The sequence below is a fragment of the Macaca mulatta genome, chromosome 12, assembly GCF_049350105.2.
Source record: "Macaca mulatta isolate MMU2019108-1 chromosome 12, T2T-MMU8v2.0, whole genome shotgun sequence".
In the NCBI taxonomy this organism is placed as follows: domain Eukaryota; kingdom Metazoa; phylum Chordata; class Mammalia; order Primates; family Cercopithecidae; genus Macaca; species Macaca mulatta.
The window spans coordinates 108,110,681-108,126,705 of NC_133417.1; the positions used below are offsets into that span (position 1 = coordinate 108,110,681).

Consider the following 16,025-nt stretch of genomic DNA (forward strand, 5'->3'; position numbering starts at 1 on the left):
ATTCTCCTGCCTCAGCCTCTGATTACAGGCATGCGCCACCACGCCCAGCTGATTTTGTATTTTTAGTAGAGACAGGATTTCTCCATGTTGGTCAGTCTGGTCTCGAACTCCGGACCTCAGGTGATCCACCCACCTCTTTTTAAGATACTAAGACCCATCTGAGGGCTCAGATTATATCAGTCTGATTCTATCCACTATAATGCTCCTTGTCTTTTATCTAATTATCAGGATTAACAGCTACTGAGAATAACTACTGTACTTATATTCATTATTTCTTTTGGAGTTGCAATATGGTAACAGTCCATACAAAAGGAATAATGTTCAGTGTATAATGTTTAGAAAAATAAGCAACTATTTGGGTAACATACTGGAATTGCAAAGCTTCTCTTACAGGAATAATTCTTTCCTCAACAAAATACTTGCAAACCAAATTCAACAACACATTAAAAAGATCATCATGATCAAGTAAGATTTATCCCAGGGATGCAAGAATAGTTCAACATACACAAATCAATGTAATACACTGTGATGGTTATCACTGAGTGTCAACTTCATTCGATTGAAGGATGCAAGTATTGTTCCTACATGTGTCTGTGAGGGTGATGCCAAAGGAGATGAACATTTGAGTCAGTGGAATGGGAGAGGCAGACCTACCCTCAATCTGGGTAGGTACCATCTAATCAGCTGCTGGCATGGCTAGGATAAATAGAGGCAGAGGAATATGGAAGGATTAGTCTGGCCTGGATGAGTCTTCAGGCCTTTATCTTACTCCTGTGCTGGATGCTTCCTGCCCTCAAACATTGGACTCCAAGTTCTTCAGCTTTTGGATTCTTGGACCAGTGGTTTGCTGGGACTCTCAGGTCTTCGGCCACAGACTGAAGGCTGCACTGCCGGCTTCCCTACTTTTGAGGTTTTGGGACTGGGACTGGCTTCCTTGCTCCTCAGCTTGCAGACAGCCTATTGTGGGACTTCACCTTGTGATTGTGTGAGTCAATACTCCTTGATAAACTCCCTTTTGGCTGGGCACAGTGGTTCACGCCTATAATCCCAGTATTTTGGGAGGCCAAGGTGGGCGGCCTCATGAGGTCAGGAGTTCGAGACCAGCCTGGCCAGCATGGTGAAACCCCGTCTCTACTAAAAATACAAAAATTAGCCAGCCAGGTTTGGTGGCATGTGCCTGTACTCCCAGCTACTCGGGAGGCTGAAGCAGGAGACTTGCTTGAACCTGGGAGGCAGAAGTTGCAGTGAGCCGAGATTGTGCCATTACACCCTAGCCTGGGTGACAGAGAGTCTCAAAACAAACAAACAAACAAAAAAGCAAACTCTTTCATGTATACATCTATTCTATTAGTCCTGTCCCTCTAAAGAACCCTAATATATACATCATATCAACAGAATGAAAGACAAAAAGCATATGATCACTTCAATTGATGCTGAAAAAGCATTTGATAAAATTCAACATCCTTTCATGATAAAAGCCCTCAAAAAACTGGGTATAGAAAACATACTTCAACATAATAAAAGTCATATATAATAGACCCCCATACTAAATGGGGAAAAAAACTGAAAGCCTTTCCTCTAACATCTGGAACATGATAAGGATGCCCACTTTCACCACTGTTATTCAACACAGCAATGGAAGTCCTAGCTAGAGCAATCAGATAGGAAGGAGGGGAGGGGAAGGAGGGGAGAGGAAGGGAGGGGAGGGAGAGGAAGGGAGGGGAGGGAAAGGAAGGAAGGGAGGAAGGGAGGAAGGGAGGAAGGGAGGAAGGGAGGAAGGGAGGAAGAGAGGAAGGAAGGAAGGAAGGAAGGAAGGAAGGAAGGAAGGAAGGAAGGAAGGAAGGAAGGAAGGGCATCCAAATTGGAGAGGAAGAAGTCACATTATCCTTGTTTGCAGATGATTTGATCTTGTATTTGGGAAAATCAATGATATAATCTTATATTTGGTATAATCTTTATTTTACCAAAAACCAATTAGGACTGATAAATTCAGTAAAGTTGCATGATACAAAAATCAGTAGCGTTTCTATATGCTAACAGCGAACAATCAGAAAAAGAAATCAAGAAAGTTTGTTTTTTTTTTTTTTTTGAGACGGAGTCTCACTCTGTCACCCAGGCTGGAGTGCAGTGGCCGGATCTCGGCTCACTGCAAGCTCCGCCTCCCGGGTTTACGCCATTCTCCTGCCTCAGCCTCCCGAGTAGCTGGGACTACAGGCGCCCGCCACCTCGCCCGGCTAGTTTTTTGTATTTTTTAGTAGAGACGGGGTTTCACCGTATTAGCCAGGATGGTCTCGATCTCCTGACCTCGTGATCCGCCCATCTTGGCCTCCCAAAGTGCTGGGATTACAGGTTTGAGCCACCGCGCCCGGCCAAGAAAGTATTTCTACTTACAGAATCCACAAATAAAATACCTAGGAATTAACCAAAGAAGTGAAAGATCTCTACAACAAAAACTATAAAACATTGATGAAAGACATTGAAGAGGGCTGCATGCAGTGGCTCATGCCTGTAATCCAAGAACTTTGGGAGCCTGAGGTGGGTGGATCACCTGAGGTCAGGAGTTCGCGACCAGCCTGGCCAACATGGTGAAACCAAGTCTCTACTAAAAATACAAAAATTAGCTGGGCGTGGTGGCAGGCACCTGTAATCCCAGCTACTCAGGAGGCTGAGTAGCTCCTCAAGGAGAATCCCTTGAACCCAGGAGGTGGAGGTTGCAGTGAGCTGAGATTACGTGATTGCACTGCAACCTGGGCAACAAGAGTGAAACTCCGTCTCAAAAAAAAAAAAAAGAAAAGAAAAGAAAAGAAAAGAAAAAGAAAAAAAGAAATTGAAAAGGACACAAAAAAATGGAAAGATATTCCAGGATCATGGATTGGAAGAATTAACATTGTTAAAATGTCCATAGTACCCAAAGCAACCTACAGATTCAATGTAATCCTTATCAAAATACCAATGACATTCTTCACAGAAAAAAAAAAACAAAACCCTAAAATTTACATGGAACCACAAAAGACCCAGAATAGCCAAAGCTATCTTAAGCAAAAAGAACAAACCTGGAGGAATCACATTACCTGACTTCAAATTATACTACAGACCTATAGTAACCAAAACAGCATGGTACTGGCATAAAAACAGACACATACACCAATGGAACAGAATAGAGAAGCCAAAACAAATCCACACATCTACAGTGAATTCAAACCTACACTGGGGAACAGTCTCTTCAATAATGGTGCTGGGAAAACTAGGTATCTATATGCAAAAAAATGAAACTAGACCCCTATCTCTTGCCATATACAAAAATCAGAACAAAAGGTATTAAAGACTTAAATATTTCTAAGACCTCAAACTATGAAACTAATACAATAAAACATTGGGGAAACTCCCCAGGACAGTGGTCTGGGCAAAAATTTCTTGAGTAATACCACACAAGCACAGGCAATCAAAGCAGAAAAGGACAAATGGGATCCCCTCAGGTTAAAAAGCACAGCAAAGGAAATAATTAACAAAGTGAAGAGACAACCCACAGAATGGGAGTAATTATTTGCCAACTACCCATCTGACAAGGGATTAATAACCAGAATATATAAGGAGCTCAAAAAACTCTGTCGGAAAAAATTTAATAATCTGATTAAAAGTTGGGCAAAAGGTTTGAACATACATTTCTCAAAAGAAAACATTCAAATGGCAAACAGGCATATGAAAAGGTGCTTACCGTCATTGATCATCAGTGAAATATAAAAACTACAATGAGATATCATTTCACCCCAGTTAAAATGGCTTCCCCCCTCCCCCCATAAGACAGAGTCCTGCTCTGTCACCCAGGCTGGAGTGCAGTGGCATGAGCTCGGTTCACTGCACCTCCACCTCCCGGGTTCAAGCAATTCTCCTGCCTCAGCCTCCCGAGTAGCTGGGATTACAGGCACCTGCCACCACACCCAGCTAATTTTTGAATTTTTAGTAGAGATGGGGTTTTACCATGTTGGCCAGTCTGGTCTCGAATTCATGACTTTGTGATCCACTCACCTCAGCCTCCCAAAGAGCTGGAATTACAGGTGTGAGCCACCACGCCCGGCCTAAATGGCTTTTATTTAAAAGTCAGGCAATAACAAATGCTGGTGAGGATACGGAGAAAAGGGACCCCTCATAAACCTTCGTGGGGATGTAAATTAGTACAACCACTATGGAGAACAGTTTGGAGATTCCTGAAAAAACTAAAAATAGAGCTACCACATGATCCAGCAATAGCACTGCTAGGTATATACTCAAAAGTAAAGAAATCAGGATATCAGTACTTCTACATAATGGAGTACTATTCAGCCATAAAAAAGAATGAAATCCTGTCACTTGCAACAACATGGGTAGAATTGGAGGTCATTATGTTCAGTGATATAGGCCAGGCACAGAAAACAAACTTTGCATATTCTCACTTATTTGTGGGAGCTAAAAATTAAAACAATTGAACTCACGGAGATACAGAGTAGAAGGATAGTTACCAGACGCTGAGAAGGGTAGTGGGGGAAATGAGAGTCAAGTGGGAATGGATGGTTAATGGGTACAAAAAATTGAAAGAATAAATAAGATCTAGTATTTGATAGCACAACCGGGTGACCATAGTCAATAATTTAATTATACATTTAAAAATAACAAAGAGTATAACTGGATTGTTTGTAACACAAAGGATAAATGCTTGAGGTAATGGATATCTCATTTACCCTGATGTGATTATTACACCTTATATGCCTGTATCAAAATATGTAATGTACCTCAAAAATAGATACACCTACCATGTACCTACAAAAATTAAAAAGAGTATTTCTTATTCTAGTTCAAAGACTTTTTCAACAAACAGACTATATAACAGTTTTGAAATTCATAAAGGTAACTATGCAGCGGAATCTCTATATATCCATGATGAAAACAAAGACAAGAATTAACAGGAAATGCTATGTAAATATACTTGAATATTGAATACTGAACGGTAACTTGCTAGCAATAAAAATATTGCAGACCCTGTCTCCTCCTCCCCCACCCCAAGCCAATAAAGTTGCTTGAAAACATCATCTCAAATTTCACAAAAAACTTATGTGATTATTTGAAGATGAAGATGGGGAAAATACTACACATTAGTGTATAACTCTTACCTCCCCATTCCTCCAACTAGGGTAGAGTCAGAAGAGCTCTGCAGCATTGGAAATGTCTGCATAAAAATACACTTGCCTCTGGCTAGCATGGTGGCTTCACACATGTAATCCCAGCACTTTGGGAGGCCCAGGAGGGTGGATCACCTCAGGTCAGGAGTTTAAGACCAGCCTCGCCAACATGGTGAAACCCCATTTCTACTAAAAATACAAAAAATTAGCCAGGAGTGGTAGCGGGCACCTGTAATCTCAGCTACTCTGGAGGCTGAGGCAGGAGAATTGCTTAATGTTTCATGTTTAAATTTTCTCTATTTTATGCAATGTTTCTTTACTTTTTAAAAAATATTTTATTATAGAAAATTTCATACATATGGAAAAGTTCAGAAATATCAATCAAAACTACAATGAGATACAGAAAATAATATAAGGAGCCTCCTTACACCTATCAACAAACTTTAACAATTTTTTCTTTTTTTTTTTTTTTTTGAGATTCCCTCTGTCACCCAGGCTGGAGTGCAATGGCACGATCTTGGCTCACTGCAACCTCCGCCTCCCAGGTTCAAGCTATTCTCCTGCCTCAGCCTCTTGAGTAGCTGGGATTACAGGCATGTGCCACCACGCCCAGCTGATTTTTGTATTTTTAGGTTGAGATGGGGTTTCACCATGTTGGTCAGGCTGATCTCAAACTCCTGACCTCGTGATCCACCCGCCTCGGCCTCCCAAAGTGCTGGGACTACAAACTTCAATAATTATTAACTCATAGCCAATCTGATTTCATTTATATTTTTACATACATTGTTCATATTAACTTAATGGGTAAATATATTAGTACAACAGTATATACTTAATATTTGTATCTTTTAAATGTTTTATATTCTTGTGTGTTTTGTTATACCCTTTTTTAAAATGAATTCTGGACACAAAAAATAAAATACTGGTATTCATACTGGCATTTTGATATTACACTAAACACTCAAATACTGATATTGTCATTTTGCTTTGTGCTTCATTAGCAGGTGGGGCCTAAGCACTAAAACGCTTGCTTTATGCCTACATAACTCAGTCCTCTGTAGAACAATGTCTTGATTACCTCTATATTACAACTTTATACCAAAATCTTTATTCCTTAACTACAACCACCATATATCCACATTGCCTTAAAAACAGGTTAAACAGAAACATTTTTTCCTGAAAACTTTTCTTTCAAAGCAGTATTTACAGTATTATCCAGCAGAAGCACCTGTACTTTATAACTTACAAATTTTACCATTACAAAATTCATACAGTATCATAAGGCCAAAAAAGGAACTAAAAACGTAATGCATTTTAGAGTAATCAGTGGCATTGTGTCCTCTCCTAAGCATATATATACCCACCATTTCTGTCCTTTAGTAGTTTATTGATGATGTTACTAAGGTCAGCAATTTCAGAGGCGGCAGGGATTGAGAAGGGAACATCATCTACAGCATATCTATAAAAAGGAAATGATATGTCAAGATCAAGTCTACAGATATTTGAACAAATATGCTTTTACGAATTCAACATACATTTATTGGGTAAATAAATTCCAGACATTTTGCTACATGTTGTAAACAAAAATGAATTAAAACATGATCTCTGTTCTAAGAAGAAGCTGAAGTCTGGTAATCAAATAGAATGAAGTCATATAAGAACAACGTCATTAGGTGACATGTATAAAGAGAACAAAGACATCACAGGTCATTTTAACCATAGAAAAGGAGGGCAGGGGAGCAGAGCCTGAAAGGATGCACAAAAAAGATAACTGTTAAGCTACATTTAGAAAAGTGATTAGCCAGGCATGGTGTCATGTGCCTGTAGTCCCAGCTACTTGGGAGGCTGAAGTGGGAGGACTGCCTGAGCCCAGGAGGTGGAGGTTGTAGTGAGCTGAGATCACACCACTGCACTGCACTCCAGCCTGGGTGACACGGCAAGACCCTGTCTCAAAAGAGAAGTGAGTTTTTGCCAGGTGAGGGAAGGGTAGGCTGGAAGAAGCAGTGTGCAGGAAAGCAGGGAGAACATCAAAACAATAGCTAGGAGTTGTTAAACTGCCCAACCAGCCATTTCCAGAAAGTCTGATTTTGCTCTAAAGTGACCAAAGGCTAAAGAGATACACATGGAATGCTTTAAATATCATGTGAAATCATTTTCACTTTTTTTTTTTGCAGGCAATGAAGAACTATCATAGCAGTGCAAATTAGAAATATCATCAGATTTTATTTAGTTAGATGTTTCTGGCTGCACAGTGGACACTGAAACAGAGGAACACATGACAGGAGGCAGATTAGGAGACTCTTATAAGAGAGACTGTGAGAAAATATTAGCAAATCATGTGTCTGATAAGGAACTTGTATCTAAACTATATTAAGCACACTTACAACTCAATAATAAAAAGACAACACAATTTTTTAAATGGCCAAATAGGGACATGAAAACGCTCATCACTAGTCATCTGGGAAATGCCAATCAAACACAATGAAATATAATTTCACATCCACTAGGGTGCTATAATTAAAAAGACAGCTAATAACAAGTGTCAGTGAAAATAGGGAGCAACTGGAACCCTGATTATTGCTGGCAGTAATGTAAAATGGTGCAGTTGGTTTGGAAAACAGTCTGGCAGTTCCTCAAAAAGTCAAACATGCAATTACATCTGACCCAAAAACTCCACTTCTAAGTATATATGCAAGATAAATGAAAACATACATCCACACGAAAACTTGTACATGAGTGTTCACATAACAACTATTCATAATAGATAAAAGGTATAAACAACCTAAATGCCCATCAGCTGATGAATGGAAAAACATGGTACATCCATTTAATGGCCTATTATTTGGCCATAAAAAGGAATGAAGTGCTAATATATACTATGACATAATTAAACTATTTTTTAAAAATCATAGTAAGTGAAAGAAGCCAGTCACAAAAGATCACATTATATGATTCCATTTATACAAAATGTCCAGAAGAGATAAAGTTACAGAGCTAGAAAGCAGATCAGTGGTTGCCTAGGGCTGAGGGTATTATTTAATAAACAGCTCAAGGATGATGAAAAATGTTCTAAAATTGATGGTTGCACAACTCTGCAAATATGGTGCTGATGATCCTCAAACCATACTTTAAGCAATAAGGCTATAGCTATACATTTATGTATATAATTCACATATATGTATATTCTTGTGTGTGTGACAATTATATTAGCCCCCCACCACACCATTTTACTGACCAAAATATTAAGCAAAAAGAAAAAGCAAGAATTTTATTTATTTATTTTTTTTTTTGAGACAGAGTCTCACTATGTTTGCCAGGCTGGAGTACAGTTGAACTGATCCTGGCTCACTGCAACCTCTGCCTCTCAGGCTCAAGCGATCCTCCCACCTCAACCTCTCAAGTAGCTGGGACCACAGGTGGGCACCACCATGCCTGGCTAAGTTTTTATATTTTTGGTAGAGACGGGGTTTCACCATGTTGCTCAGGCTGGTCTCAAACTCCTGATTCACCGTGTTGCTCAGGCTGGTCTCAAACTTCTGAGATAAGCAATTTGCCTTCCTCGGCCTCCCAAACTGCTGGGATTACAGACATAAGCCACAGCGCCCTGCAAAGAATTTTAATTTCTACGTTTTTTAACCTTTTGGTGGGCCTAAATTCAAACACACATATGACATGTATCCATTCATTTCAGGGGTTAAAACACTGTGGCCTATTATCTCTTACAACTTCATGTCAATCAACAATTATCTCAAGGCTGGACGCAGTGGGTCATGCCTGTAATTCCAGGAGTTTGGGAGACCGAGGTGGGCGGATCACTTGAGGCCAGGAGTTCGAGACCAGCATGGCCACCAATGCAAATTCCTGGCTCTACTAAAAATACAAAAATTAGCCAGGCTTGGTGGTATATGCCTGTAATTCCAGCTACTCGGGAGGCTGAGGTGGGAAGACTTGAGCCCGGGAGACGGAGGTCGCAGTGAGCCAAGATCCCTCCATTGCAGTCCAGCCTGGGCAACAGAGTGAGACTCTGTCTCCAAAAAACCAAAACAAACAAACAAACAAAAGCCCCAAATATTTCAAAAAATGTTATTTTAAGAAAAAAAAAACCTTCTTTCAATTAAAATACACAGTGGTTATGTTAATGCATCACCACATTCCTAGAGAAGTATTAAGGCTCTGTATATAAGTACATATACTCAGGTGCATTGATGATACGATTTAAGTATACTTTCAGCAACAATACAAGAGGAGAGAAGATTATTTACTAGCTCTCCTCATAAAGCTACAAACAAAACCACAGGTATAACTCAGGTGGGAGTTTCCTAGTTTATGGCTAACTTTAGCTTATTAACACAACAAATATGTATTATCATTTTCACTGAAAAAATGTGACATTTTTTGTTGACTCAGCCAATCCAAGAAGCTTTATATAGTCCCTGCCCTCAAGAGACTTCCAATATAGTTGGAAGAGACCAGGCAAACACAAAGAAAACTAACAATGCAATATATAACACAAGGCAGCATATAATTAGTTTTCGAATGAATGCTAACAGACCTTGAGACCACTGGTTAAAATGTTTATATACCTATATAGATATATAAAAATGGTAAATATGTTTACGTTTATATATTAATGCGACTTTATAATGATAAAGTATATAATGTATTTATAGTATATACATGTATATATAAAAATAAATCAGTAACTAAATCGACTTCATACTTATCAAAAACCAACTCTACCATAACCCCATGGTCAGAACTCCACTTTCTAACCTGGTTTAGAAAGCATCTTCTATCACCTACTTCAAAAAAAAAAAAAAAAAAAAAGACATGTTTTCAAAAACTGTGAACCACCACTAGCAGACACCCTATAGCGACAAGGCCCACTGTTCATTTTAAATTACACATATAAAATGTTTCATTGAGAAAGCAAACCTGAAGCCCTTCAGTCTCCTCCACACTCACAATTCAAATTATATAGAACCTGCGAAGCCGGTTAGAAAGGAGGTAATCTCAGAAAAAAGGGTGGGGATGACAGCAGAAACAACCAGGGATCCGCAAGGTCATACCAAAGGGGTGGTCGGAAAGGAACTGGGGAAGGGAGCGAAGGGTGGAATGCTTACTTACTTCTTGTTATCAGTGTAGAAGCGTGTTTGGAGCTGAGCCATGGCGAGTACACACACGACTTGCCCACGGAAACGTCGGTTAGCAGACCCACAACAGGGAGCTCCTGTCTTGCACGACTACAAAGAGGTAGCTCAAAATTAGACTGCACAGGTAAGCGAGGAACTGCAGTCTAAGCCTGGACTCTGCTTTCTCTCCTCCAGTCTCCTCCGCAGAAAGCACGAGGCTGCCCTTCTACAGACGGCCAGACCACAAACATCGACTACCTACTCCTAGATTTAGGAGTCATCGATTAGAAAAGCATATTCTTAAAGGTAGCATGTCCCTTTAATCATTGTTAGAATTCTTCCCATACATGTGGGCCTGTTATCGATTAGGAAAAAGATCCCACTCAAATCCGCTTTATTAATAAAAATTTTTTTTTCAAGAGGCTGTCCTGAGCCTGGGTAGTTCAAACACAGCTCCTAGTTACTACAAGTCTCAGAAAGCATCGCTTCTCAAACGCTGTGACCACTGGGAATTGTAGTCTTTTACTGCCACGCTGCCCTCAGAATATCTTATTTGCATTAAATCCTCCAGATTCCAGCCAGATATCAAATTTCCTCTGTCTTCAGCTTTTCTTGACTAACGCCTTGCCAGTTTTTTTTTTTTTTTTTCTCATACATATTGCCAACCAGATCTCACTCTGCAGAGATTTTTCCTAAGTCTCGCCTCTAACTGAGGGTTTTAGAGAGAGGAGAGAGGCGGAAATACGAAAAAAGAACCAATGGGAGAGGAAACGGTCGACGGTGGCCGACAGTGGTCTTACTCTCGTGGGACTGCGCTGCGCGTTCCCGGTGGGGTGCGCCTGCGCATTATGCTGGTCTCCATGGCGGGGCCTCGGAGCCAAGACGAGGTTGAGTAGACTCGTTTTGAATTTTCTCCCCTCTGCTCCGGCGGACTTCCCATCTCGCCTTGTGGGGCTATTGGCGGCGGCAGGACTGGAGGAGTCAGAGGTTTGGCAGCGCTGTCTGCGCAGACCTACCAGACGCTACCTCCCAACCCCCCCCCCTTTCTTCCTCCTGCCTCCTCCTCCTCCCGTCACCTCCTGACCCGCCGAAGCTCCCAGCAACTGCCGGCCCCCGCCCCCAGCCGTAGCCGGTCACTGGCCGCGCCCTCCGCGCCAAGCCGGATAGCCTTTTCGGGGTCCTACATGGCAGGGCTTCCGACCCCCGGCCTGGGACGGGGCTCGCAGGCCGCAGAGGGACAGGCTGGAGAAGGAGGAGGTTAGGTGTCTTGAGGGTTGCTGAGCCCAAGGACGCGCCATCGCCGCGGAGAAGGAGCGGGACCCCTTGGGGGGAGCGCCCAATGTGTGGTCCCTCACGCCTACCCGCACCTTGCTTTTTAGGGTTCTGTTTCTCTTTCTGAGCCCTTTTATACCTTATGTTTAGAAGGAGAAAATCATCCTCCCACACCTTCTCCCCGACTTTTTGCCTTTTTTGTCCTGAAGTTACCCAAAGGCCTATGTCTTGTTCTCAATATTCCCAAGAATTACTCTAATATAGTTGTGTTTCTGAGGGAGGATGGATGGAGATAACTATCCTGATCCCAATGTCACTTTTTAAGGCATTCGCTTCAAGAGACAAGCAGTTTAGAATCAGGCAGAACTGGATTGCAAAATTTGTGGGCAGAGCGGTATGTGTGCAGGTGAAGACAACTAAAGCTTTCCTTTTTTACGTTGTTTAAAGATGTCCTACTGTAAGGTAGACGCCTCATGTTTAAATAAACTCCTAATATTTAAATAGAGAATGAGAAGAGATTTAAACAATTGGAAGAAAACAATTTTTATTAGAGAGCAATGACAATAAAAGTAGGACTCTTTTCAGTTTACTCACCTTTGTCGGTCGGAATGCGGGCCCTGGAACCAGAATTCCTGGGTTCAAATCCTGCCTCTGCTACTTGATTAACCTTTCTGTGCCACACTTTTATCAACTGTAAGAATTAACTGCGGCATCGGAAGCACTCAGTATATGTTAAATTATTATCATAATAGTTACCAATTCCAGTTTAACTAGAAGCTTTGCCAGCGTGAATGGGTAAGGGAGAATAGCCACATTGAGTGGAGGAATAAAATTAGAAAACCTCTGTGCTGAAGTCCAGGAGATCACTTATTAGGCTTGGGCTTGCTAATGGAAGTGATGGTCGTTTAACTATGTGGTTATTGTAGTGGTGAGGATTTACACATTAAATAAGTCATGGGCACCTGAAGCTTGAAACGCTTAATGAAATCTTGCCATTGAATCTGTACTTATTGATAATATATCATTGGTTAAAATATATATAAAATATAATTGATCAGCAGGTTAATTCATTTTTATCATTAATTTGAAATTTATCAAAATGAGAATATACAGTACCTGACATAGTCAATATAGTTTGATCTTAATTTGAATTGAAAATTAAGATCAGGAAAATAAAGAACCTGAATATATGCTTAATAATGTAAGACTTTCAGTTTGCAAAACAGAAGTCCTGACTTGACTAAAATATATTTTTCATTTGACGGAGACCTTTAGTTAAGGAAAGATTAGTTTTAGCATTCAATATAAGTAAATACCCAGCATTATGTTTTACAGTTTTTTCCAACAATGATTTATGTGTCATGTTTGGTGTTGCCTCCAAGCAGTACCTGGGATAGCTGATGCTTTTACTTTGAGTCTTTTTCTTTACTTGGAACATTAATTGTAAGCTTTTGGTTGGTAATCATTTTTTATGAGATGTATTTACTATATGGTCTTCATGGAGACACATTGTTATCTGGAGAACCACAGTTTGGAAAATACATTTCTCTTAAAGTTTCTTGTTTTATATCCATATAATGCCACAGTATGGTAGGATACAAAGACTCTGTAGGGCTCTGGAGTCCTAATTGTTTTTTGTGTTTTTCTTTTTTTCCAGTTTGGTTATGAATCCAAATTTAATGCACTCTATCTTAAGCAAGTTTCTTGACAGTTCCAGTTTTCTTGTCTACAAACAGAGACAAAAAAGATCTACCTCAGAGTCATTGTAAGGATTAAATAAATTTGTAAAGCTCTCAAAGAGCAGCCTAATTCCAGCACGTTGGGAGGCTGAGGCAGGCAGATCAGCTGAGGTCAGGAGTTCAAGACCAGCCTGGCCAACATGGTGAAACCCCATCTCTACTAAAAATACAAAAATTAGCCAGGCGTGGTGGCGGCTGCCTATAATCCGAGCTACTGGGGAGACTGAGGCAGGAGAATCGCTTGTACCCGGGAGGTGGAGTTTGCGATGAGCGAAGATACCGCCATTTCACTCCAGCCTGGGCGAAAAGAGCAAAACTCGATTTCAAAAAAAAAAAACAACTCTCAAAGAGCAAAGAGGTAAAAAGAAGTTTGTTTGTGCAAAGTAAAAAATGGGTAGAAATGGATTACAGGGAAACTTACAGGGAGAAAAAACCATAAATAAAACTGGCATTGTGAACACCAGCCTTAGATTTTTTTTCCCTGAAAATTAAAAAGTGCTTTTTTTTTTTTTTTTTTTTTTTGAGATGGAGGGATTTTTTTTTGTTGTGGTTTTTTGGTATTTTTCAGTCTCCCTCTGTCGCCAGGCTGGAGTGCAGTGGCGCCATCTCGGCTCACTACAACCTTGGTCTCCCGAGTTGAAGTGATTCTCCTGCCTCAGCTTACCGAGTAGCTGAGACTACAGGTGCCTGCCACCACGCCTGGCTAATTTTTTGTATTTTAGTAGAAACGGGGTTTCACCATGTTGGCCAGGATGGTCTCGATCCCCTGACCTCGTGATCTTCCCACCTCAGCCTCCCAAAGTGCTGGGATTACAGGCGTGAGCCACTGCACTGGCTGAGATGGAGTCTTGCTCTGTTGCCCAGGCTGAAGTGCAGTGGCATGATCTCATCTCACTGCAGCCTCTGCCTCTGGTTTCAAGTGATCCATGCTTCAGCCTCCTCAATAGCTGGGATAACAGGCTCCTGCCACCACCCCTAGCTGATTTTTGTATTTTTTTGTTGTTGTTGTTTTCTTTTTGAGATGGAGTCTGGCTCTGTTGCCAGGCTGGAATGCAGTGGTGCAATCTTGGCTCACTGCAACCTCTGACTCTCTGGTTCAAGCGATTCTCCTGCCTCAACCTTCCAAGTAGCTGGGATTACAGGCACACGCAACCACGCCCAGCTAATTTTTAGTATTTTTAGTAGACACAGGGTTTCATAATGTGGCCAGGATGGTCTCGATCTCCTGACCACCTGATCCATCTGATAGGCCTCCCAAAGTGCTAGGATTACAGGCATGAGCCACCACACCTGGCCTGTTTTTTGGTTGTTTTTTTTTTAAGTAGAGACGGGATTTCACTATGTTTGCCAGGCTGGCCTCCCTACTCCTGACCTCAAGATCCACCCACCTTAGCCTCCCAAAGTGCTGGGATTGCAGTCATAAGCCACTGCATCCAGCAGAAAATTTAAAAATTAATGTAGGTTGTTTATATATATTGGCATACATTTAAATTTCGATGTTTAGCATAACTTTATAAACTGATCCTTTAAAAATAAATTATCCTATTAAAATATTTGTGAATTAGTCTTGATTTCTTTTTTGTCACCAATTCATAGTAATTTTGTACATACTATAAAAGGAATGTCATTTACCTACCTCTAAAAGATGAGGTAAATTTTATTTTCTAAAGTACTTTTGAGCAATATTCATTTATTGATTGATTGATTTTTGAAACAGAGTCTCGCTCTGTCGCCAGGCTGGAGTGTAGTGGTGCGATCTTGGCTCCCTGTAACCTGCGCCTCCCAGGTTCAAGCAATTTTCCTCCCTCAACCTCCGTAGTATCTAGGACTACAGGCACGCACCACCACACCTAGCTAATTTTTTTTTGTATTTTTAGTAGAGATGGGGTTTCACCATGTTGATCAGGATGGTCTCCATCTCTTGACTTCGTGATCTGCCCACTTTGGCCTCCCAAAGTGCTGAGATTACAGGTGTGAGCTACCGGCACCCAGCCAAGCAATATTTTTTAATGTAGTTAAGATCTGGCGCTGATAATGAATAGATTTAAAGATGTTTTACATCTTAGGATCTTAACCAAGATATCTGGAATTAAAATCAACTTCAAGCTGCTTTCTCTTTAATTATCCTGTTTGGGGATTTATTCTCAGATTACTGGTTTTAACAATAATGTTTTAATACACAGAAGTCTATGAAGGATACTCAACAACATGATTGGATGCTAAGACCTTTTTTTTTTTTTTTGTATATTACACATAAGAAATTACTTCCAAAATTTTGAACTGATAGAATTGCTGTTGAATAAGATCACAACAGCAATGGCCCAAGTATGGTCCTTGAAAGAGATATGACAACAATCTGAATAATCTCTACCCCTCTGCCATACATTCACTGTATAAAAACAACAAAAAGCCTTTTCTTCCTAAAATAAAAACACTGAGCTACTAATTTTACAGATGCTTTCCAATCTTTACTTTTGGTATAAGATAAAATCCACTTTTTACATGTGATAACAAAACATTCTAGAAAACAATTTGCCAGCAAAATGTAATGCTTTAGTGTGTTTTCTGAAATCCAATCATTAACTTTAGGCTCCATATTTAATATTTTCTTTTTTGCTCTCTTTATCTAATTGTAATACTTCTTGCTTAAGAAATAAGCCAGTCAATTGTAGGGTTTGGGAGGTAGGGTATAGGGAGAAGAGCTTTTATTTTCAAGCTTCTTGTGGCTC

General features: G+C 40.4%; 2 protein-coding genes across 12 annotated transcripts in view; one reads left to right on the forward strand and one right to left on the reverse strand.

The window, feature by feature from the left end:
* WDR12 (WD repeat domain 12) overlaps nt 1-10,932 on the reverse strand; it is a 34,635-nt gene extending 23,703 nt beyond the window's left edge. Inside the window, 2 exon segments of the mRNA NM_001301706.1 lie at nt 6,518-6,612; nt 10,281-10,932. Of these exon segments, the coding sequence (NP_001288635.1) occupies nt 6,518-6,612; nt 10,281-10,321 (136 nt within the window). The 5' untranslated portion in view covers nt 10,322-10,932.
* Nucleotides 10,933-11,122: 190 nt separating this feature from the next.
* CARF (calcium responsive transcription factor) overlaps nt 11,123-16,025 on the forward strand; it is an 87,250-nt gene continuing 82,347 nt past the window's right edge. For 9 of the 11 annotated variants that reach the window (XR_013402120.1, XR_013402119.1, XR_013402121.1 and 6 more), the window contains exon 1: nt 11,123-11,172. The gene's annotated coding sequence lies outside the window, so the exon portion shown is untranslated. Of the gene's footprint in view, nt 11,173-11,882; nt 11,964-16,025 lie in introns of all 11 variants that reach the window. The other 2 variants (XM_015110690.3, XM_077957381.1) reach the window with 1 other exon arrangement.